This window comes from Rhinatrema bivittatum, chromosome 1, assembly GCF_901001135.1.
Source record: "Rhinatrema bivittatum chromosome 1, aRhiBiv1.1, whole genome shotgun sequence".
NCBI classification, from domain to species: Eukaryota; Metazoa; Chordata; class Amphibia; order Gymnophiona; family Rhinatrematidae; genus Rhinatrema; species Rhinatrema bivittatum.
In genome coordinates this window covers 50,250,372-50,273,552 of record NC_042615.1, presented here as the reverse complement: position 1 = coordinate 50,273,552, position 23,181 = coordinate 50,250,372, and the positions used below count along the sequence as shown (strand labels likewise).

Below are 23,181 nucleotides of genomic sequence, written 5' to 3'. Positions count from 1 at the left end.
ATCTGCCCCATATGCTATGACCACTTCCAGACGTTCCGCCTGCTGTGCTTCTTGTGGAGAGAGATCTTGGGTACTGAGCAGTTGCTGCACCCATCTGAGGCCTGCTCTTTGCATAAGGGAGCTACAAACAGCCGCTCTGACCCCCAGAGCAGACACCTCAAGGACTCTTTTGAGGTACAACTCCAGCTTGCGATCCTGCATGTCCCAGAGTGCTGCACCCCCAGTGACTGGGATAGTCGTTCGTTTCGTGACCGCCGACACTGACGCGTTCACTTTGGGAACCTTGAGGAGATCCGAGTCTTCAGGAAGTCGGTACAACTTGTCCATCGCTCTGCTGACCCTTAGAGAAGCGTCTGGAGTATATCATTCCCTAGACAACAACTGGAGGAGCCTAGGATGAAAAGGGAACGTCTTGGCTGGAGGATGGAGGCCCGCCAAGACAGGATCACCCTTTTGTGACGTTGTACTGGAGCCTGAGGTATCTTGTGGGGCCTCAATGTCCAGTTCGTCTAGCACATGGGGAATAAGGGGATCCAACTCATCCCTTTGAAAAAGACGTAACACTCGGGGGTCATCACTTTCTATTGGTGTGGCCGGTGTCGGGTCATCGAGGTTGGGATCTGTATCTGGATCCTGATTAGGGAGACTGGGAACGGACGGGTGAGCGACCACCCATACCCAGGAAGACCCTTGTGATGGAGCCTCGGACACTGGGGGTACTGGCCCTCCTGTAGGCCCCTGAGGCAAAGTGGACCCAGGGCCTCGTGGGAGCCCTGGGGGTTGGAAGGGAGTCCCAGAATTCCCAGGCTCATCCAGCCTAAAAACCTTAGCAGGTGGAGAGGCGGAGGCAGGGTCCATACGCACTAGGTAGGCATTATGCATCAAAAGAATAAAGTCCATGGAGAAGGGCGGGGGTGGGCCCCGAAGGAGGTTCTGGGGCTGGGAGGATTGCGGGAGTCAGGATCGGCGGTGCTAGGGGAAAACCACCATCAGAAACAGAGTCTGGCTGCTCCGGAGCAGGCAGAGAAGGAGGCAAGATGGCTACCGTTCCCACGTCGGACGGGAATGGGGCTGGCCTTTCTGAAGCCGTGTGCGCGCGCGAAGAAGAACGACCCCCTGGGCCCGAGGTGCCTTCCACACCGGGGAGACAGCTGGTATATAGGCCTTTGCGGGAGAGCCGTGATCCAGGCTCCCCGCAGGCACAGCATCGCGCCGGGCACGGCATCGGAGGGGAATCAGGACCTGCAAATAAACCACCCTCCGGAAACTAGCAGCAGCCACAAGCGGAGCCTGCGCTGGCTAGGTAAGGCAGGCTGAGAGAAGTAGCACAGAGGAATGGCGCCTCTCTGTGGGGGCTGCTCTGAGGAAAGATGACGCCTCAGAGCAGCCGGCCGGAGGGGGAGAGGTTGGACCACCAATGTGCACCCCAGCCGGCAGGAAATTAGGGAAGAGGATTCCTGTGAAAGAGAAAAAGAACAGAACTTACCCCACAACAAAGAAAAAGTTGGCAATTTGGGAGTACCCAAGTTCTGACTGCAAGTTTTCACTCTTCGACTAGACCTATCACTCTTCAACTAGACCTATCAGAGGAGCTTATAAAGGCACACTCTATGTACCTTCAACAATATCCTTACATCAGAAACGAGCCATTTCGTTAGCAGGACCCGTCCAATGGAACATGCTCCCGCCAGACATCCGTCTTGAGATCTGCTACGCTTCCTTCAAAAAGAAAATTAAAACCTGGCTCTTTAGCCAAGCTTTTCCAGAACTATGATCATTTTTTTTTTTTTTCACCTCCAGCTATTAAGATTTTCTCACCATCGCAATATTCATGTCTTTTATATTACTTGACATTGATTCCAATCCCTTCTGCAGATCACATTTAACTTTGACAGTTACGCCTTATTTTATGATTTGGATACTCAAAGAGACTTTACAATTTTCTCAATGTTAATTTTTGAATCTAGTTTTCCCTGTTTCCAAGTTCTATAACCTTGTTATATGTACCGCCTCTTGGCATAATTTTATGTTTCAATGTAAACCGATGTGATCTGTATTTTAATACAGGAACACCGGTATATAAAAAACTAAAAATAAATAAATAAATAAGTTTCAGATTGAAAGGAGGAAAAGTCCTCCACAGATCCTCTAATTTAGGATTTTCCTTTTTTTTTTTTTTTTTAAAATATGATCCATCCAAAGGCAGAAAATTAGTAATACAAACTATCAATAAAAAGGGGAACCTCAGGTGCAACCTTCATCTGCTGGAGTCAGAGTAATACTGAAGGGACGCAGAGGGCGCTCTAACCTATAAGGGGCCGTCCTTACAATTTTGCTCCGACTCCATCTGCTGGAAGGGGGACACAACCCACTATCTGGACTGATCCGGGTACATACAGGGAATCATATATATATATATATATTATAGAGCAATTATTACCTAAAGGTGCTTGGGAATGTGTGTGTATATGGAACTGGCTGCAGTTCATGTATTTGCATGAGAGGGTTATGAATGTGTATGGATACATTTGTCTAAGCTTAATATGGCTATGAACGATAGGTAATTTAAATACACATGCATGTGGAGGATATAGCCGACCATACTCACTGTGGTTGTAAATAACTGTGGAGAGAGAAGGGAGGTAAACTGACGTGAGTATGCACTGGAATTAATGGAAGCAGAATAGCCATGCAAGCGGAAGGAATTTTGCTGTGTATTGTCTGTCCTTATTTGCCTGATTCTTGAGTAGAGGGCAGCAAGAAGCCATCTCTGCTTCCATATCCACAGCAGGAGCTCATGTCACAAGAGTTCAAAGAAAAGGCTAAAGAGGTGGGAAGAGAGAGAGAAACGGAGCAAAGGGGGAGACAGTGAAAGAAGTGAGAAATAGAATGGAGAAAAACAGGAGAGTAAGAGGAAGCAAAGAGAAGGAAGAGAGTTTATACAGAGCAGAAAAGCCATACCAAGGACATTATGGATGGAGCTCTGCTGACTGTATCCTCCCAGCCTATCCAACACGCTCTGCATCCTTTTCCTGAAGGCACTGGATTCCATGAAAGCCCTAAAAAGACAGAAAAAGCAATCCTCTTCAACATTCATCCTCTCCTTACACTCACAGTCACATGCTCTGAAGTGAGAGACAGAGAGGAAGAGGTGGCAGCTTAATCTGTCTCTGCCATGTATTAAGAGTCAGGTGGGAGGTCATGAAAAAATGGAAACATTTTGGGACAAACAAGGAAGTGCCACTCCCAAAGACAGAGACTTGGGAACTCCTTCACGCCAGAGTTGGGGCTGCCAGGAAAGCAGCAGAAACGACACGCACAGTGCTCTGCCCTCCTACCTCAGTGCAAGAGGGAGAAGCCTGTACTAAAGGAACAGAGAGGGTAATTGGAAAGGCATTTCTGGGCGTTAAACAGAGCTGTAGAAATGGCTTGTTAGAAAATTGCCTGCCTGATATGCAGGGAAATTTACGCATACGTGTCCTGTAGGTGCTTCAATACACTTTGAGGGAGCACAGACGTTCCTGGGGGCAAAGCTGGGGAGGGATTAGCCCTTAAGTACACACTTTTACATTTTCAAAAGTACCAGTATGCATGTAAATTTTGCTGCAGACAAATTAGCTGGTGGGATACATTTCTAACGGGCCAATACAGTAAAAAAAAGGGAGAGCGGGCCTCTTTTTGGACAGGAGCAGCGGCTGTCAGCGAGTTTGACAGCCGACGCTCAATTTTGCAGGTGTCGGTTCCCAAACCCGCTGACAACCACGGGTTCGGAAACCGGACGCCGGCAAAATTGAGCGTCCGGTTTTCAACCTGCGAGCCCATTTAAAAATTTTTTTTTTTATTTTTAACTTTTTTAACTTTTGGGACCTCCGACTTAATATCGCCATGATATTAAGTCGGAGGGTGCACAGAAAAGCAGTTTTTACTGCTTTCTGTGCACTTCCCCGGCGCCGGCAGAAATTAACGCCTACCTTTGGGTAGACGCTAATTTCTTAAAGTAAAATGTGCGGCTTGGCTGCACATTTTACTTACTGTATCGCGCGGGAATGACTAATAGGGCCATGAACATGCATTTGCATGTTGCGGGCGCTATTAGCCTCGGGGGGGGGAGGGGGGGGTTGGACGCGCGTTTTCGACTGAATAAGGGGTAAAGCTAGCGCGTCGAAAACGCGCGTCCAAATGCCGGAGTGCACTGTACTGTATCGGCCTGTATGTGAATATACACAGGTAAGTTTGCTTAGAAACTGGTGTAACTTGTGTATATTGCTGACTTTCTTATTTAGAAATGTTACAGAATCACACTCATAGTGCTCTACTTCCCTCACACTGGGTTGAGAGGGCTATCTGTACAGAAAGGCACACAGAAGTCCATTTTCAAAGGATTTTGGTGCTTAATGTTGGGAGTTTTGCTCCTAAATTGGCCCTTTTAAAAATTCACGAGGGTTGAGTTCCTAGCTGCAGTAGGCCCCTAAATTTAGATGCTTAAGAAGAGTACGTGGAAGGGCAGAGTTAGGCTGGAGAAAAAAAAGTTAGGTGCTTTGTTCTGATTTTCAGCACAAAATGCCTAACTTAGGAACCTAAATCTAGGCAAATGAGCAGCAGGCTTAAATGTAGTTCTGTAAGTTTTAGGACCATAAATTTTAGTGAATTTTTGTCTGACAACAAATGCCTAATTTAGGGCCTAATTTACTAAGCACTTTTCTCAGACTCAGAATGGAAGAAAAGCTTTAGATAATCAGGCCCTTAGATTCTTAAATTAGGAACTCAGCCTATAGAAACATGATGGCAGAAAGCAGAGTTGCTTACCTGTAACAGGTGTTCTCCTAGGACAGCAGGATGTTAGTCCTCACACATGGGTGACATCATTACATGGAGCTGGCACGGAAAATGTTTGTCAAAGTTTCTAGAACTTTGACTAGGCACACTGAGCATGCCCAGAATGCCACTATCCACATGGGGTCCCTCTTCAGTCTCATAATGTAGAATTACGAAAAAATAAAATAAACACAGGAGAAACCCAACTCCACGGGGTGGTGGGCAGGTTTCGTGAGGACTAACGTCCTGCTGTCCTAGGAAAACACCTATTAGAGGTAAGCAACTCTGCTTTCTCCCAGAGACACCGGTGGGGGAGCCCTAACCACGGTCTTGGGTCAGGGCACCACAGGCATTGATAGTGCTGCGGGCACTGGAGGCACTGATGGACCTGGCAAAGGCTCAGGCAACTCCAGCCACGGGGTTGGCCTCAGAAGTGGAATCGGAAATGGGAATGGCCTCCGGGTGAAGTAGTATTGGTGCCCCCTGGCTTCCGGGGCACTGGCACAGGCTGTGTCAGCAGCGCACCAAGCAGCAAATCCAGATGCTCCAACAGTGGTGCTAGCAGCGACAGAGTAGGCTCTGGTGGTGGCCCGAATGGGGCCGATGGCACAATGCCTTTGAGGGCTCATCCAACTGCCAAGCACAGCCTGCAATCCAACTCCTTCTCGAAGTCTGCCAAAGATAGGACAGCTTGAGGAGGAGGAAGAGGTGTGACCAGGCCTCCCTTAGAGCCCCAAGGGAGACTGGTGGCCAGCACTGGAATTGGTGGGGACTGCCTCGAGCCCTCGGCCTCGAGGGAGGGCTGCGCCTCCTCGGCCCATGGCCGCTTTCAGGGATTCTCAGCTGAAGCTGGTTCCTTCCCGGACTTGGAATCATGGGAGGAAGGTGACCGATGTCTATACTTCCTCGTTTTCCCATGGTGCTCGGCCTGGTCTTTCCCCGGCGCTGAGTGAATGGTGAGGAACCGGACCTGGAACGAGAAGAGAGAGTGCGGCTGGTCCCCAGCGCCTAACTCAACATGGGGATCCGGCAACAGAGAAATTAATCCTGGACTGGTGGCTACCTCATTCCCCCGAGATGTCGATACCCCCGACACAGAAGTCGATGGATCGGACCTCCTGGGCCCGAACAACTTTTACATCTTCTTGAGTCGCGCGCAGTGACCCTTGGGGGTCATCTGAGCACAGAGTTGATGCCCCCTGATGTCGTGAGATGCCCCCAGGCACAAGACATAGACCTCATGGGAGTCTCTAATGGACATAGTCAGAGGGCACCAGCAAAAGCCCGACAACGCCATAGCAAAAATTAACCAGCGAGCGGTCGATGGCTGGCAGCTACCAAGAGATGGCACCATTGAGAATCGACCACAGGGGACGTATAAACAACTTACTGAGACGTCCTCTAAGGCCAGGAAAAAATAGAGGGACCTGGCATGGAAGAAAAAGGCTAGAGAGAACTCGAACGTGGAAGTTTTCCAGCAAACAAAGTACGAGCTCCACATCTGCGAGACGGTAGCATCACAGAAAAGAAGAGACTGAAGAGGGACCCCGCATGGATAGTGGCATGCTGGGTATACTCAGTGTACCTAGTCAAAGTTCTAGGAACTTTGATAAAAGTTTTCTGTGCCGGGCTTCATCTGATGATGTCACCCATGTGTGAGGACTACCATCCTGCTTGTCCTAGGAGAAAGAGACCGTACGGTCCATCCATCCAATTAATTTAGCATTTTAATTCTCATCACTTCCTCAGAGATCCCTGCATTTATCCCAAGCTTTGTTGAATTCAGATACTGCTTTTGTCTCCATCACCTCCACTGGGAGGCTGTTCCATGCATCCACCACTCTCTCTGTAAAGAAATAATTCCTAAGATTACTCTTGTGTCTACCCCTTCTTAGCCTCATCTCATGACCCCTTGTTCTAGAGCCTCACCTCCTGTGCATAGACACATTCAAATATCTCAAAGGTTTCCATCATATCTCCCCTATATCACTTTTCTTCTAGGGTGTACATGTTTAGACCTTTAAGTCTATTCCCATATGTTGTAGAACGAAGACCATTTTTGAATATCAGCCTCTTCATGCTATGTGAGCGCAAGGGGGAAGAGCCTGTGAAGAAAGGCATAAAGGGTTCTACCCTCTCACTTCAGTGCAAGGGCTCAATCTTACTTACCTAGACTGCTGAATGCAGTAAAAATTAAATGTGACACTCCCCGTTGTCTCTGTTCGAAACCCAAAGCGACTCAAACGATCTCCCTGCAAACAAAGTGCAAGTAAGTTATCAACCTGAGGCCTGAATCTGCAATCTGCTCTCCAGACACGGCATCCACGAGTACTGCCTAGCCTGAGGTACAGCTACTTCTGGGGGAACTCTGCGCAAAACAATTAAAAATTCTGTGCACAAAAGCTTAAAATTCTGAAAACTTATGGTCAAAGTAACCCAATTTACATGACAGTCTTTATGTAATTACATTTTAAATTAATATAGAAAAAGGTTATTACTTAGATATGCAGAATTTTAAATATTTTGAGCAGAATTTCCCTAGAAATTCACTGTAAGTGTCCCTTCCACTCGCTCTCCCTACTCCTCTGGCCACTTTGCCCTCTCAGGCCCCAACTCCTCCACCTGCCAGTATCTCTCCCCTCCACCTCTAGGCTCAACCCCTTCCACTCTATTGCCAGTCCCAGAGTTTGACCCCATTCTCAGAACTGCCCCTCACACAGGCTCCCTCTGTCCCTCCCTCTGTCCCTCCCTCTCTCACACACATGCTCCCTCTCTCTAGTACACATACACACACCCTCATATAGGCTCCCTCTCTCTTGCATATAATCCCACACAAGCTCCCTTTCTCTCTCACACATACATCCTCACACAAGCTACCTATGTCTCTTCTCACGCACCCCTTCACACAGGCTCTTTCTCACACATACACAGGCTAGCACCCTCACATACACACGATCCCTTTTTCATACACACCAGCTCCCAATCTCTCACAGACATACACACTTCTTCACAATCTCCTCATTTAGGCTCCCGCTCTCTGGCACCCACACTCAAGCATCCCCCCCTCACCTCCCATGCTCTCTCTCACTCTCTCCTGCTCACCCCCCCTGCTCTCTCTCACACACTCCCATCATCTCTCTCACCCCCTCTTCTCTCACACCCCCTCCCCTTTCTCACACACACACACATTCACTTTCACAGGGACCTTCATCTTCACCGCGAGCAGAGCACACTCCGTTCGCGGCACACGGGGGCCTTCATTTTTGCGGCGAATGGCATGCATCCTGCGGCACCAGGGGCCTTCATTTTCGCCGCAAACAGCACACCAGGGCCTTCATCTTCGCGCGCTCCGTTCGCGGCATGCTAGGGTCTCCGCTGCCATTTTCTGCGCAGAATTGCCAAATTCTACGAAGAAAAAGCAGAGTTGCTTACCTGTAACAGGTGTTCTCCCAGGACAGCAGATTGTTAGTCCTCACAGATGGGTGACATCATCAGATGGAGCCCTGTCATGGAATACTTTTGTCAAAGTTTCTAGAACTTTGACTGGCACATTGAGCATGCGCAGCATGCCACTAACCCTGTGGCCACACGGGATCCCCCTTCAGTCTCGTTTGTAGCAAAAAGTACGAGCGAAAAATAAAATAAAACTGTATCGAACCCAACTCTGTGGGGTGGCATTGTGAGGACTACCATCCTGCTGTCCTGGGAGAACACCTGTTACAGGTAAGCAACTCTGCTTTCTCCCAGGACAAGCAGGATGGTAGTCCTCACAGATGGGTGACTAGCAAGCTACAGGCTGACTCAGAACAAAGCAGGCCAACCAGCACACAAAATGTGCAGCAGGCACAACAACTGGGGTGCTGTTGGCAATGATGAGGTAGCCTGAAATTCACAGCGGATCGATGTAAAACGAGTTGGGTTTTTACACTGGGAATAAATTCTGTAGGACAGACTGACCAAAGACGGAGTCTTGTCGTCCAGCCTTGTCGAGATAGTAGTGGGCTGCGAAGGTGTAGAGAGAGCTCCACGTCGCGGTCCTGCAGATGTCTGCAATCGGTACTGAACGGTAGTGTGCTACTGACGTTGCCATGGCCCTGACTGAGTGCACCTTCACTCGACCCTCAAGAGGAAGGCCTGCTTGCTGGTAGCAGAATGCAATGCAGTCTGCCAACTAGTTGGAGAGAGTCTGCTTGCCCACCGCAACTCCAAGCTTGTTTTTGTCAAAAGAAACAAAAAAGAGTTGGGTGGACTTTCTGTGGACTGCCGTGTGGTCTAAGTAAAATGCAAGCGCACGTTTACAGTCCAAGGTGTGCAGAGCTCACTCACCTGGGTGAGTGTGAGGCCTTGGAAAGAAAGTGGGAAAGACAATAGATTGGTTTAAGTGGAAATCAGTTACCACCTTAGGAAGGAATTTAGGGTGAGTGCGGAAAACCATTCGATCATGGAGGAACCTTGTAAAGGATGAGTAGGTTACAAGGGCCTGCAACTCACTGAACCTGCAAGCAGATGTGATAGCTACCAGGAAAAGTACTTTCCATGTAAGATATCTGAGTTCATAGGAATGGAGGGGCTCAAAAGGAAGACGCATGAGTCGTGCAAGTACTACGCTGAGGTCCCATGCCACGACCGGCGCTCGTAGAGGAGGCTTAAGCTGTAGTAAGCCTCTCATGAAGCGACCCACAAGGGGTTGAGCTGTTATTGGGGCGTCTCCTATTCCTTGATGGTAAGCAGAGACAGCACTGAGGTGTACCTGTATGGAGGAAGTCTGGATACCAGATTCCGAGAGGTGCCAGAGATAGTCTAAGAGTTTCAGTGTGGGGAAGAAAAGGAATCAAAGCCTTTCTGTGCGCACCACAAGGTAAACCTCTTCCACTTAGAGCGGTAAGACTTCCCCGTGGAAGGCTTTCGTGAAGCTATGAGGACTTGAGAGACACTATTAGAAAGATTGAAGGGCTGTAGTATCAACCTTTCAACATCCAGGCCGCCAGGGACAGGGTCTGGAGGTTCAGGTGGCATAACTTGTCATGATTCTGTGTTATGAGGTTGGGTGCTGTGCCCAGGCGAATAGGTTCCTGGACAGAGAGGTTGAGAAGTATGGGAACCCATACTTGGCGTGGTCAATAAGGGGCTATGAGTATCATTGAGCCTTTGTCCTGCTGTAATTTCACAAGAGTCTTGCTTATTAGCGGAATCGGAGGATACGTCTATAGGAGGCCTGTGATCCGGGGGTGGGCGAAGGCGTCCACGGCTGGAGCTGTTCGGTCCTTGTGTAGTGAGCAGAACCGGTCTACTTTGCGGTTGTGCTTAGACGTAAAGAGGTCAATGTCCAGTTGACCCCACCGGTGGAAAATTCTGTTCGCTACAAAGGGAACCAGTGACCACTCCAGCTGAGGTGGTCCGCAATTGCATTCTGTGTACCTGCCAGATAAGTGGCTCGCAGTAGTACAGAATGCGACAGGGCCCAGGCCCAAATCTGCGCTGCTTTCTGGCAGAGCAGATAAAAGCCCGTGCCTCCCTGTTTGTTCAGGTACCACATTGCTATTTGGTTGTCTGTTTGAATCAGGACGACCTTGTTGGATAGGCAGTCCCTGAATGTATAATGCATCGCTCGAAGTTCTAGAAAGTTGATCTGATAGGTTGCTTCGGCTCTTGTCCAAATCCCTTGGGTTTGAAGGCCTTCGACATGGGCTTCCCAACCTAGGTTGGAGGCGTCCGTGGTTAAGGTCACTTGAGGAGTTGATTGCTGGAATGGAAGTTCTGTTTGCAAGTTGGCCTTGTGCATCCACCAGGCAAGGGACAAACGAAGCTGGTTGGTTATTTGGACAAGGGACAAGAGTGGCTGAGTGGCTTGGTGCCACTGAGATTTTAGACTTCATTGTGTGACTCTCATGGCTAGGCATGCCATTGGAGTGACATGGACTGTTGATGCCAAATGGCCGAGCAACGTGAGCAGTTGGCGAGCCGAGGCTGTTTGCCGATGGTGGATACAGCTGGCGAGGCTGGACAGCATGGTTGCGCGTTCGTTAGGTAAGAATCCCTTGGCCACCCTAGTGTCCAGGTCTGCTCCTACAAAGGAGAGATGGCGAGACGGTGTCAAGTGGGATTTTGGGTAGTTTATCAGAAATCTCAATGAGTGCAGAAGTCGTATGGTGAGACCAAAGGAATCGAGGGCTCCTTGCCTGGACTAGCTTTTTATGAGCCAGTCATCTAGATACGGAAAGACATGGATGCCCTTATGGCGTAACTGTGCAGCCACGACTGCCAGGCATTTCGTGAACACTCGGGGCGCCGAGGCCAGGCCGAATAGCAGTACTTTGTTTTGATAATACCTGTGTCCCACTACAAATCGCAGGTATTTGTGATGAGGAGGGAAGATTGCAATATGGGAGTAAGCGTCTTGAAAGGCCAGAGAGCAGAGCCAATCCCCCTGTTGCAGGAGAGGGAGCATGGTGCCTAGGGACACCATTCTGAACCGTTCTTTGTGAAGAAATCTGTTCAAGGCAAGAGATCTAGAATGGGTTGGAGGCCACTGGTCTTTTTGGGGATTAGAAAATATCGAGAGTAGAACCCTCTCCCCTGTTGAGTCAAGGGAACTGGTTCTTCGGCCCTGGCATGCAGAAGGGTTGAGAGCTCTGACTCGAGAAGTGCTGTGTGATTGTCCTGGCTCCACGCTGGAATGGGTGGGGAGTCCGGGCGTACAGCTGAAAAATTTAGACGGTAACCGTGGGTTATGATTTTATTTATTTATTATTATTTATTTAACAGTTTTATATACCGACCTTCATAGTAAATAACCATATCGGATCGGTTTACAATTAACAAGAATAAAAAACTGGGGTAACTATTCAAGTAAACGAAAGATAAACAGTAGGTAGGAATGAGTCAAAGTTACAATCAACAGGGAAGAGAACTTGGAAGCTTGCAACAAGCTGGAAAGAAGATGAGGCAGGAAATAAATATGAAGTGATGCCATAGGGCGTACGGGTTAAAGCTTAATGGTGCTTTAACCTGGGAGAGTCAGAGTCCATTCGTGAGTATAATCACCATAACGGGTAAGCGTGAAGGACAACTAGTGATTGTCTGGTGGGTCGGCGAAGGCTTGGTGAAAGAGCCAGGTTTTAAGTCTTTTTCTAAAAGTTAACAGGCAAGGCTCCACTCTGAGACTTGAAGGGATGCTATTCCAGATAGATGGGCCAGCTATCGAAAAAGCTCTGTCTTTGGTCATCGAGAGGCGTGAAGCTTTAGTAGGGGGAAATTTCAGGGTGCCTTTGAGAATATCTCTAGTTGGTCTGTTAGAGGAGTGGAGTTTGAATGGGATTTCCAGGTCGAGTTGAAGATGATGATGGATAGTTTTATGAATTACGGTGATTGATTTGTATAGAATTCTGAAATTAACTGGTAACCAGTGTAGGTTCCTGAGGATGGGAGAGATGTGTTCGCTGCGGCTGGTACTGGTCAGCAATCTCACAGCCGCATTTTGTAACATCTGCAGTGGTTTGGTAGTGGATTTGGGAAGGTCTAGGAAAAGGGCACTGCAGTAGTCTATTTTGGCGAACAGTAGCGCTTGGAGGATTGTCCTGAAGTCGTGGAAGAATAAGAGTGGTTTAAGTCGTTTTAGAATCTGTAATCTGAAGAAACAGTCTTTGGAGGTTGTGTTGACCATTTTCTTAAGGTTTAGACGATTGTCTAGTATTACCCCAAGGTCTCTAACCTGCTTGCAAGTAATGTGAGAGATGTGTGGAGATGGTGGGGAGATATTGATTTCGTTTGAGGATATGTGGAGCAGCTCTGTCTTGGAGGCATTAAGAACCAGGTTTAAACTGTTGAGTAGATTAGTGATGGATAGAAGGCAGTTGTTCCAATGGGTGAGCGCTTTTGAGATTGATTCTGTTATCGGTATTAGAATCTGCACATCGTCTGCGTACAGATAGTGAATTAGGTTGAGGTCTGTTAACAATTGGCAGAGGGGGAGGAGGTAAATATTAAAGAGGGTAGGAGATAAGGAGGAACCCTGAGGTACGCCAAGAGTTGATTTAGTTAGGGGTGACTCTTTATTGTTGATTTTGACTTTGAAAGTCCTATTGCTGAGGAAGGACTTGAACCAGTTGTGGGCAGATCCGGAGATGCCGATGTCTGTTAGGCGATCCAGCAGGATGGTATGGTTGACGGTGTCAAATGCTGCCGAGATGTCTAACAGGACCAACAGAAAGGAGTGTCCTTTGTCTAACCCCATGATAATATGGTCAGTAAGTGAAATGAGAAGGGTTTCCGTGTTGCGTGATTTACGGAACCCATATTGCGATGGGAATAGGATCTTGTGGTCTTCAAGATATTCAGAAAGCTGGGTGTTTACCAGTTTCTCCGTTAGTTTGGCAACAAATGGGAGGTTAGAGATGGGTCTGAAATTAGCTGGTACATTAGGATCTAAGTTGTGTTTCTTGAGGAGGGGCTTGAGTGAGGCGGTTTTTAGACTGTCTGGGTAGCTTCCTTGCGTTAGAAGGCTGTTTATGATGCCGGTCAGAGGTCCTGAGATCACATTTGGGATGAGAAGCAGGAGTCTCGATGGGATGTTATCAGCCGGATGGCTTGATGGTTTCTGCCTTTTTAAAAGGGATTCAATCTCTTTAGTGGAGATTGACTCGAAGCTGTCAAATTTGGGTCTAGTAAGAGACTGGAGATTCTCACCTGGCTTGGGAGGTGTAGTATTTGAAGGCAGGAGGGTGAGTGTATTTAAGATCTTCTGTTGGAAGAATGTAGCGAGCTCATTAGCCTTGGAAAGAGCTTGTTCGTCTGGAATAGGTGGGGGGGTAGATTTGGTGATTTGTGTCACGTAGGCGAATAGGGCCTGGGCATCATATTGGAAATGGTGTATTTTGTTTGCATAGTATTCCTTTTTTTTCTGTAGAATGGCGGTCCTGTAGTGATGTAAGAATCCCTTGTATGTAGAAAGGGTAGAAGTGTTAGGGGTTTTTCGCCATCTGTTTTCCTTATGGCGTAAGGTCTGTTTCATTTGTTTAAGTTCAGCGCTGAACCAGGGTTGATTTCCCTTTTTTGTTGGGTTGATTGATTTGGAGACTAAAGGGCACCATTTGTTTGCGACTGCTTCTGTAATCTTTTGCCAGGAGGATAGGGCTGAGTCGGGGTTAGCTAGGTCTAAGTTAGAAAGTTCTTTGGAGAGCTGATCGCTGAGTGTATCCGATGGATATGCTTTCCTAAATTGAATGGTGGAAAGGAGTGAGGCGGTGTGTGTCTGTTTGTGTGTGGAGAAGGAAGATTCTATCAGGAAATGATCTGACCAAGGGATTGGGGTACAAGAAGGTTCTATAGTGCAAGTGAAATTGGAGTTGATGAATATTTGATCCAGAGTGTGTCCAGCTTTATGTGTGGGGCTGTTGATGGTCTGAGTAAATCCCATAGCGCTGAGGGTGGTGAGGAGGGCTTCGCAGTTTGCAGAAAGAGGTGTTGCGTTTGTATGGAGGTTGAAATCCCCCATGATCATTGTTGGAAGGTCTGAGTTAATATGTTTCACGATGGATTCTATGAGGGGTGACGGGTCCGTTTCTAGAACTCCCGGGGGAGCGTAGACTAAGAGTATTTGTAGATGTTTTGACTTGACTAGACCCATTTCCAATTTGGACTTTGTCTTGATTGAGAGTGTGGTCAGTCTGAGTTCTTTCTTGGAGGCTAGGAGGAGTCCACCTCCTCTTTTTTTGTGTCTATGGAAGGTGAAAATGTCATATGTCTGGATGGGTAGTTGGTTGGTTAAGGCTATGTCTGAGTTTTTTAACCAGGTTTCTGTGATGGCACAGATGTCTGGGTTGGAATCCAAAAGGTAATCATTGAGGATATGTGTCTTCTTAGTTAAGGATTGCGCATTGAAGAGGGTGACTGATAGAAGCATGAGGCCTAGAAGTTGGTTCAATGGAGATGTCATGATGGACAGTACCCATTGATCCGTGGTAATTGGTTACAAAGTGGCAGAGGTGGCCTCGCACTGGTGATCTGGGTTGTGGGATGAGGGTGGGAGGGGTGGCTGCTGTTCTCTGGAAGGGAGTCAAAATCCAGTTGCAGGGCCAGCTTGTGGAGGGGCCTGAGCTGTTTGAGCACGGGACGCAGAGGGTAATACCTGCGTGGTCTGTAGAACTGCTTCCTGGTGTCCCTACGTGTGCCCCTGCGGGCTACGGAGGGTGTTTCGGATGTGACAGTTGACAGCTGATGCAGGGTCTCATGGTGGTCTTTTAACTGGGCCACTGCATCCTGGATCTTATCCCCAAACAGGTTGTCTCCTGTAGAGGGGAGATCTGCTAGTTTGTCCTGCACCTCCGGGCGAGGGTCTGAGGCCTTGAGCCAGGCCCAGCATCTAGCACTGATTCTCGCTGCCGAGACTCTGGATGCTGTTTCAAAACAGTCGTAAGCAGCTCTGACCTAGTGTTTACCTGCTTCCAATCCTTTTTGCTGGATGGAGGACAAGGTCTCTTGATGTTGCTGTGGTAGGGTGTCTGCAAATTCCTAGACTTGTTTCCAGAGATTCCTATTATATTGAGTCATGTATAATCGGTACGCTGCAATTCATGCTATTAACATGGACTCTTGAAAGACTCTGCGCCCCAATGTATCCAACGCCTTCTGTTCCTTTCCAGGAGGAGCAGAGGAGTGTAGACGGGATCTTTTAGCCTTCTTTTGGGCTGATTCCACCACTACTGAATGGTGGGCAATTGGTTCTTCTGAAATCCTGGGGCTTGTTGAACCAGGTACATAGCATCTGTCTTTCTGTTGACTGGAGGTACAGTACCTGGATGGTCCCACAGGCGGTGCAAGAGGTTAAGAAGAACCTTGTGAACTGGTATCGCCATTACCTCTTTTGGAGCATCTATGAATTGTAAGACCTTCAACATCTTGTGGCGAGCGTCTTCCTCCATTACCAGTGGAAATGGGATAGTTTCAGACATCTCCTTACAAAACTGGAAAAGGAGAGGTCTTCCAGAGGAGAACGTCGCCTTTCTTCCGGGGGCGAAGGCTCTGAGAGCAGTTCATTAGAAGCTTGTGAGGAATGGTCCGAGGATGCATCCTCCCATGGATCATAGGGAGTTTCTCCTCCTGCTGGGCCTTCAGAGGGAGGAAGGATGCCAAAGCCGAGAGGGCGGGAAGGCATCAATGGAGGCAGCACTGGCATTAAAGGAGACTGTACTGGCATCAAGGGCACAGAGGTAGATGAGGTGCGCTTAGGCATCGAAAGACCTGATGGCCCTGGAATGGGTTCCGGCCTTGGTGGGTCCCATGCAGGGATCGGGCTGGAAGCCATCTCTTCCTGCTCCGATGAATCCGGAATGGGAATCTGGATCTGTGGAGGCCTTGATGGTCGACTCTGTGCCAGCATGTCCGATGGCACGGGTTGAGTTGGCAGGGCACCGATGAGGGTGTCCAAGAGCTCGAGGAGTGGTGCAAACATCAAGGGCGCCGGTTCCGGTGCTGGTATGGGGGCCGGTGCCGACTGGAAGCCCAAAAGGGCATTCAGTACTGCCCGTTGGACCAGTCTGTCCAATTCCTCCCTTAAGGCTGGTGTGGATAACACTGCGCCTGGGGTAAGAGGCAGGCTAGGCGTTACTGGTGCCTCCACAGAAGTCTGTGGAGGCTCAGTACCCGGCACAGATATCGGTGGGGAACGCCTCGGGGTCCTGGGTCCAGAGGAGGATGGGGGCTCCTCTCCCCAGGCCCTCTTCGCAGGTGGTTCGGTGGAAGTCGATGCCGCTGCGGTGTCGGTGCTGGCACCGGGCAGGGATGCATGACGGTGCTGGTGGCCATGTTTCCCACAGTGCTCGGCCTGGTCCTTCTCCGGCACAGAGGATGCTGACGCCGATGTCTTTGAATGGGTCGGTGACGCACAGTCACCCGCTCCATGGTCTTCCTGCATCTCCAAGGTAGATGGACCTCCTTGGGTCGGAGCACTCTGTCCCTGAGTCGATGGAGCAGAGCATTTTGAAGCAAATAAATACTCCATCTTTTCCAGGCGAGTGTGCCGGCCTTTGGGGGTCATTTGTGAGCAACTGGGGCAGCTACGGACATCGTGTGAAAGCCGTAGGCACAAAACACAGACATTGTGTGGGTCCGTTATGGACATAGTCCTCGGACACTCGGGGCATTTTCTAAACCCGGTCGCCATGCTGAAAAAAAAAGTGGCGTGCGGTCGGGGACCGTTGGGCACCAAGAGGTATGCTGCCGGGAACCGATAGTAAATCGCAGGAAATAAACTTTCCAAGTGAAGGGAACAAAGCGCAATGGGGGACCCCGGTAAGGGTGAAATAAAGAAAATGAACTTCAAAGTTTTCCGTGAGGAAAAGTGTGAGGAAAAAATTCTTATAGAGCTGCGTGGAAAAAAAAAAAGAGACTGAAGGGGGACCCTGTGTGGCCACAGGGTTAGTGGCATGCTGGCCATGCTCAGTGTGCCAGTCAAAGTTCTAGAAACTTTGACAAAAGTATTCCGTGTCAGGGCTCCATCTGATGATGTCACCCATCTGTGAGGACTACCATCCTGCTTGTCCTGGGAGAATGGCAATTCTGCGCAGGAGAGGAATTCTGCGCAAATTCTGCGCTCCGCAATAGTGCAGAATTCCCCCAGGACTAGGTACAGCCAAAAATGGGACCTGGACATAAAGAGGTATTCATATACATTTTTATATCACACATCATCTGGGTTGTACAGAGAGTGGTACCTAGTCTGAGATATAATCATTACTAGGGATAAGATGAGCCTGCTGCCAAGTTAAGAACTTGCCTGGGAAAGTGTGCCTTTGCATGCAGAACATCTCAATTATGATCCCAGGCAATTCTTTCCAGTTCTGTTTCCTATTTAAATCTAAGGCCATTGTTTCCTGTATAAAGGTGAGACAAAGCTGATTAGATAATATATTGTGTGTGGAAACTGTGGCCTCGGTTCCTGTTTGCTCTGTTTGTCTCGACTGGTCCAATCTAGTGTGCAATAGACATAGCAAAGCTGCTTACCTGTACCATGGTTCACTGTAGACTGCAGGATAAAATCAGCCATAAACAGTGGGTGACTTATCTGAAAGCACCAACAAGGACCCAAGCTCTTGGCTCAGAAGTCTAAGCATGCACAGAAGTCCCAAGTGCAAGGTCAGTGCCTTGTGAGCCCCTCAATCTCTTCCAGAGGTTTAAGCTTTAGTTGAGTAGTCAACTCTCCAAGAAGGCAGGTGGATAATAAAATATGGCTGATTTATACTGTTGTCTATGGAGAAACCTTGGTTATAGGTAAGCAACTTTGCTTTCTCCTTCGACAAGCAGGATTAAATCAGCAATAGCTAGTGGGGAATCCCAAGCTGAGGAATGCATTGTGTATGGATGAGGCAAGCTCTCATCATTGGAAACAACCTGAAAATATGCAAGGGGCAACCATCTGAGGCTGCAGATGGCACTGTGTGGGAAGCAAGGGTGCAGTGGGAAATGCAATGAGTGTGTACAGGTGTGTCTAATTAACAAGAGCTTTCCAGAGAAACAAAAGCCCTGGGAAAAGGTAGAATAGGGCAGACACCAAGGAAGCCAGAGTGCTGTCAGGAAAGCACTGCCAGAGAGTTGTGCAGCCGGAGGAGCTAGGGCTGGCCAGAGGGGTCTGTGGTGAAGACAGAGCCACCATTACTGGGAGGCTAGAGATCCTGAAGGAAACTGGTAGGACTCACAACTCAAGGCTGTCCTCAGAGTGGCAGGCTATAGCCTGGAAAGTACTGGCAGAAAGGTGCTGTCAGGGAGACAGTGTGCCTGAAGAGCAAGGGCTGCTCAAGCAGGATCATGGTGGGAGATGGAGCCACCAATACTAGGAGGCAAGAGTTTGAGGGAAACTGGTTGCACCCGTAGTTCAAGGCTGGACACAACATGCCACAGTAAAACCTAGGAGGTTAAGGCTGAGTCTGTTATGGAGAACATGAGGTCTTCCTACACCACAATGTAGGTTTAAGACATTGCTGTTTTTCCGTAAAAGCGTAAAGCAGAGTTGCTTATCTGTAATAGGTATTCTACGAGGACAGCAGGATGTTAGTCCTCACACATAGGGTGACATCATCAGATGGAGCCTAGACATGGAAAACATGTCAAAGCTTCTAGAACTTTGACTTGATCACATAGAGCATGCTCAGCATGTCCTATACCATGCATCCACATGGGGTTCCTCTTCAGTCTTATAACATAGAATTGAAAACAAAACAAGAAGAAACCCAACTCAACAGGGTTTCCTTGGAGAACACCTGTTATAGGTAAGCAACTCTGCTTTCTCCAAGGACAAGCAGGCTGTCCCTCCAAGGAGCTAGAGGCTGTCCCTCAAAGAGGACCTACAAAAACACCCAAAACAGGTGCCAATAGACACAACAAGAGTTTTGTTGGTAGCAAGAGGAGGGAACAGCTTGAAAAACAAACAATGGGCTCTTAGTGGGAAAAGATTTGGGTTCTACACCTCAAACAAATTAAAAAAAAAAACAGATTGGCCCAACCTACTACCACATTGGCCAAACCGATCCAAGCAATAGGACTGAAATGATCGCCACCAAAAATATGACCTTCCAGGTCAGGTATTTAAGGTGACAGAAGTGCAGTGGCTCAAAAGGAGCTTTCATCAGCTGAGTTAATACCATGTTGAGGTCACAAGACACAGCGGGAGGCCTTAGGAGAGGCTTCAACTGAAACAGGCTACACATGAAGCTTACAACTATAGGTTGTACAGAGATGGATGTACCATCTACACCAAGGTGGTATGCACCGATTGTACTCAGATGAACCCTAATGGAGTTGTTCTTTGCCATTTCCAATAGGTGTAGAAGGTAATCAAGCAGTTTTTGTGTGGGGTAGGAGAACAGATCTAGGGCCTTCTGCTCACACCAGATGGGAAACCTCCACTTCAGTCCACAGGATTTCTAGAAGCCATCAGGACTCGAGACACATCCTCCGAAAGATCGAGTGGTTGCAGAATTAACCTCTTAACGTCCAGGCTCGGAGCAGCAGGGCCTGAAGGTTGGGATGCCACAGCCTGCCTCGATCCTGTGTGATGAGATCTGGGGAAGTCTCCAGATTGATCAGTTTCCAGATGAATAACTCCCGCAGGAGTGGAAATCAGACGTGTCTCGTCCAATGAGGGGCTATGAGAATCATAGTCCTCACTTGTTCTTGTGAAGCTTCAAGAGAGTCTTTGCCATCAGCAGAGTCAGAGGATACACGTACTGAAGACCCTTGCCCCAATGTTAGGCGAAGGCATCTGGGCCTGGTTTGCTGCCCAGCCTGTACAAAGAGCAGAAGTTAGGAACCTTCCTGATCCAAGGGGCTGCAAAGAGATCTGCGTCCAGGCTTCCCCAGAGGTGGAAGATCCAATTTGCAACATTTTGGCCCAGAGACCATTCATGGGGTTTGAAGGCATGACTTGATCTGTCCGCTAACACATTCTCTGTTTCAGCCACGGAGTAGCTCCAAGTTCCATCCCATGGGACAGGGTCCATGACCATAACTGAACCACTTCCTGACTCTTCTGCTTGTTGACATTCCACATTGCTACTTGGTTGTCTGTTTGAATCAGGACAACTTTATTGGACAGCTGATCTCTGAAAGCCCATAGCATGTATCTGATTGCCCAGAGCTCCAGGAAATTTATTTAGCAACAACATTTCTATGTGGACCAGAGTTTGAGAACTGAGCCCATCTACATGAGCTCCCCAGCCCAGGGTGGTCGCATCCATCGTTAGGATAATTTGGGCAGGACGACTCTGAAAAGAGACTCCCCGTTCTAGATTTGAAAGTACCCACCACCAGGATAAGGAGTTCCAGGGGGCAAGGTGACTTGGATGCGATCCTAGATGTTCTGTGTGGCTTGACGCCCTTGCGACTTCAGGGTCCACTGGGCCATTCGCATATATAAGCGTGCCAAAGAAATGACGAACTGTCGCAGCCATGCGGCCCAACAATCTCAACATGTGCCAAGTCTAATCCTGTTGGCTCTGTTGAATCTCTGCCACGATGGCCATCAGATTGATAGATTTTGTTGAGGCAGGAAGGCCTTGGCCTGAGCCGTGTCTAGCAGGGCTCCTGTGAATTCCAATCGATGTGATGGGCTGAGATGGGACTTAGGGTAGTTGATGACGAACCCTAATGACTAACATTTGGATGGTCGAGCCCATGGACCTGATGGCTCCTGCCTGAGAGGTGTTCTTGACCAGCCAATTGTCCAGATAAGGGAAAACATGCATCCCCATCCTGCAGAGGTGCACTGCCACCAAGGCCATGCATTTTATAAAGACACATGGTGTGGATGTGAGCCCAAACGGCAACTCGTGGTACTGGAATTGCTGTTTTCCCACCACAAATATGAGATACTTCTGGTGACGGGAAGATCTCGCTATGGGTATATATATCCTTTAGATTGAGGTAGCATAGTCAGTCCCCTTTTTGCAGAAAAGGGATCAAGATGCCCAGTGAAACCATCTTGAACTTTTTCTTTTTGAGAAATTTGTTCAAAGTCCTTAGGTCTATGATGGGCTGGAGTCCTCCTGTTCTCTTTGGAATCAGGAAGTACCTGGAGAAAAATCCCCACTTTCTTTGCCCTGGAGGACTGGGCTCAACCACTCCTCCAGGGCAAAGAAAGAGAGAGGAGAGCTCCATGAGCAGTAGCAAGAGGCGTGGTCATTGTTAAAAAATACCATCCTAGAAGCACAGTCCAGATGTATTCCACACATTAAGAAAGGTGGAAAGGCGGCAAAACGATTACCGGCATGGTTAAAAGGGGAGGTGAAAGAAGCTATTTTAGCCAAAAGATCTTCATTTAAAAATTGGAAGAAGGATCCAACAGAAGAAAATAAGATAATGCATAAGCTTTGGCAAGTTAAATGTAAGACATTGATAAGACAGGCAAAGAGAGAATTTGAAAAGAAGTTGTCCATAGAGGCAAAAACTCACAGTAAAAACTTTTAAAAATATATCCGAAGCAGAAAGCCTGTGAGGGAGTCAGTTGGACCATTAGATGATCGAGGGGTTAAAGGGGCACTTAGAGAAGATAAGGCCATCGCGGAAAGATTAAATGATTTCTTTGCTTCGGTGTTTACTGAAGAGGATGTTGGGGAGGTACCAGTACAGGAGAAGGTTTTCATGGGTAACGATTCAGATGGACTGAACCAAATCATGGTGAACCTAGAAGATGTGGTAGACCTGATTGACAAACTGAAGAGTAGTAAATCACCCGGACCGGATGGTATACACCCCAGAGTTCTGAAGGAACTCAAAAATGAAATTTCAGACCTATTAGTAAAAATTTGTAACCTATCATTAAAATCATCCATTGTACCTGAAGACTGGAGGATAGCTAATGTAACCCCAATATTTTAAAAGGGCTCCAGGGGCGATCCTGGAAACTACAGACCGGTTAGCCTGACTTCAGTGCCAGGAAAAATAGTGGAAAGTGTTCTAAACATCAAAATCACAGAACATGTGGAAAGACATGGTTTAATGGAACAAATTCAGCATGGCTTTACCCAAGGCAAGTCTTGCCTCACAAATCTGCTTCACTTTTTTGAAGGAGTTCATAAACATATGGATAAAGGTGAACCGATAGATGTAGTGTACTTGGATTTTCAGAAGGCGTTTGACAAAGTTCCTCATGAGAGGCTTCTAGGAAAAGTAAAAAGTCATGGGATAGGAGGCGATGTCCTTTCGTGGATTACAAACTGGCTAAAAAACAGGAAACAGAGTAGGATTAAATGGACAATTTTCTCAGTGGAAGGAAGTGGGCAGTGGAGTGCCTCAGGGATCTGTATTGGGACCCTTACTTTTCAATATATTTATAAATGATCTGGAAAGAAATACGACAAGTGAGGTAATCAAATTTGCAGATGATACAAAATTGTTCAGAGTAGTTAAATCACAAGCAGATTGTGATAAATTGCAGGAAGACCTTGTGAGACTGGAAAATTGGGCATCAAAATGGCAGATGAAATTTAATGTGGATAAGTGCAAGGTGATGAATTTAGGGAAAAATAACCCATGCTATAGTTACACAGTGTTAGGTTCCATATTAGGTGCTACCACCCAAAAAAAGAGATCTAGGTATCAGTGGATAACACATTGAAATCGTCGGTTTAGTATGCTGCGGCAGTCAAAAAAGCAAACAGAATGTTGGGAATTATTAAAAAGGGAATGGTGAATAAAACGGTAAATGTTATAATGCCTCTGTATCGCTCCATGGTGAGACCGCACCTTGAATACTGTGTACAATTCTGGTCGCCGCATCTCAAAAGATATAATTGCGATGGAGAAGGTACAGAGAAGGACGACCAAAATGATTTATTTATTTTATTTATTTATTTAATTTTATATACTGGCAACCGT

General features: G+C 47.8%; 1 protein-coding gene across 2 annotated transcripts in view; it reads right to left on the bottom strand.

Moving 5' to 3' along the window:
• MKS1 (MKS transition zone complex subunit 1) overlaps positions 1-23,181 on the bottom strand; it is a 122,136-nt gene that overhangs the window by 5,357 nt on the left and 93,598 nt on the right. For both annotated transcript variants that reach the window (XR_003857083.1, XM_029604047.1), the window contains 2 exons: positions 6,985-7,067; positions 2,962-3,059 (listed from right to left, as the gene is read on the bottom strand). Coding sequence is in view for 1 of the 2 variants with exons in the window: in XM_029604047.1 (XP_029459907.1) it covers positions 2,962-3,059; positions 6,985-7,067 (181 nt within the window). In the remaining variant the exon portion in view is untranslated. The remainder of the gene's footprint in view (positions 1-2,961; positions 3,060-6,984; positions 7,068-23,181) is intronic.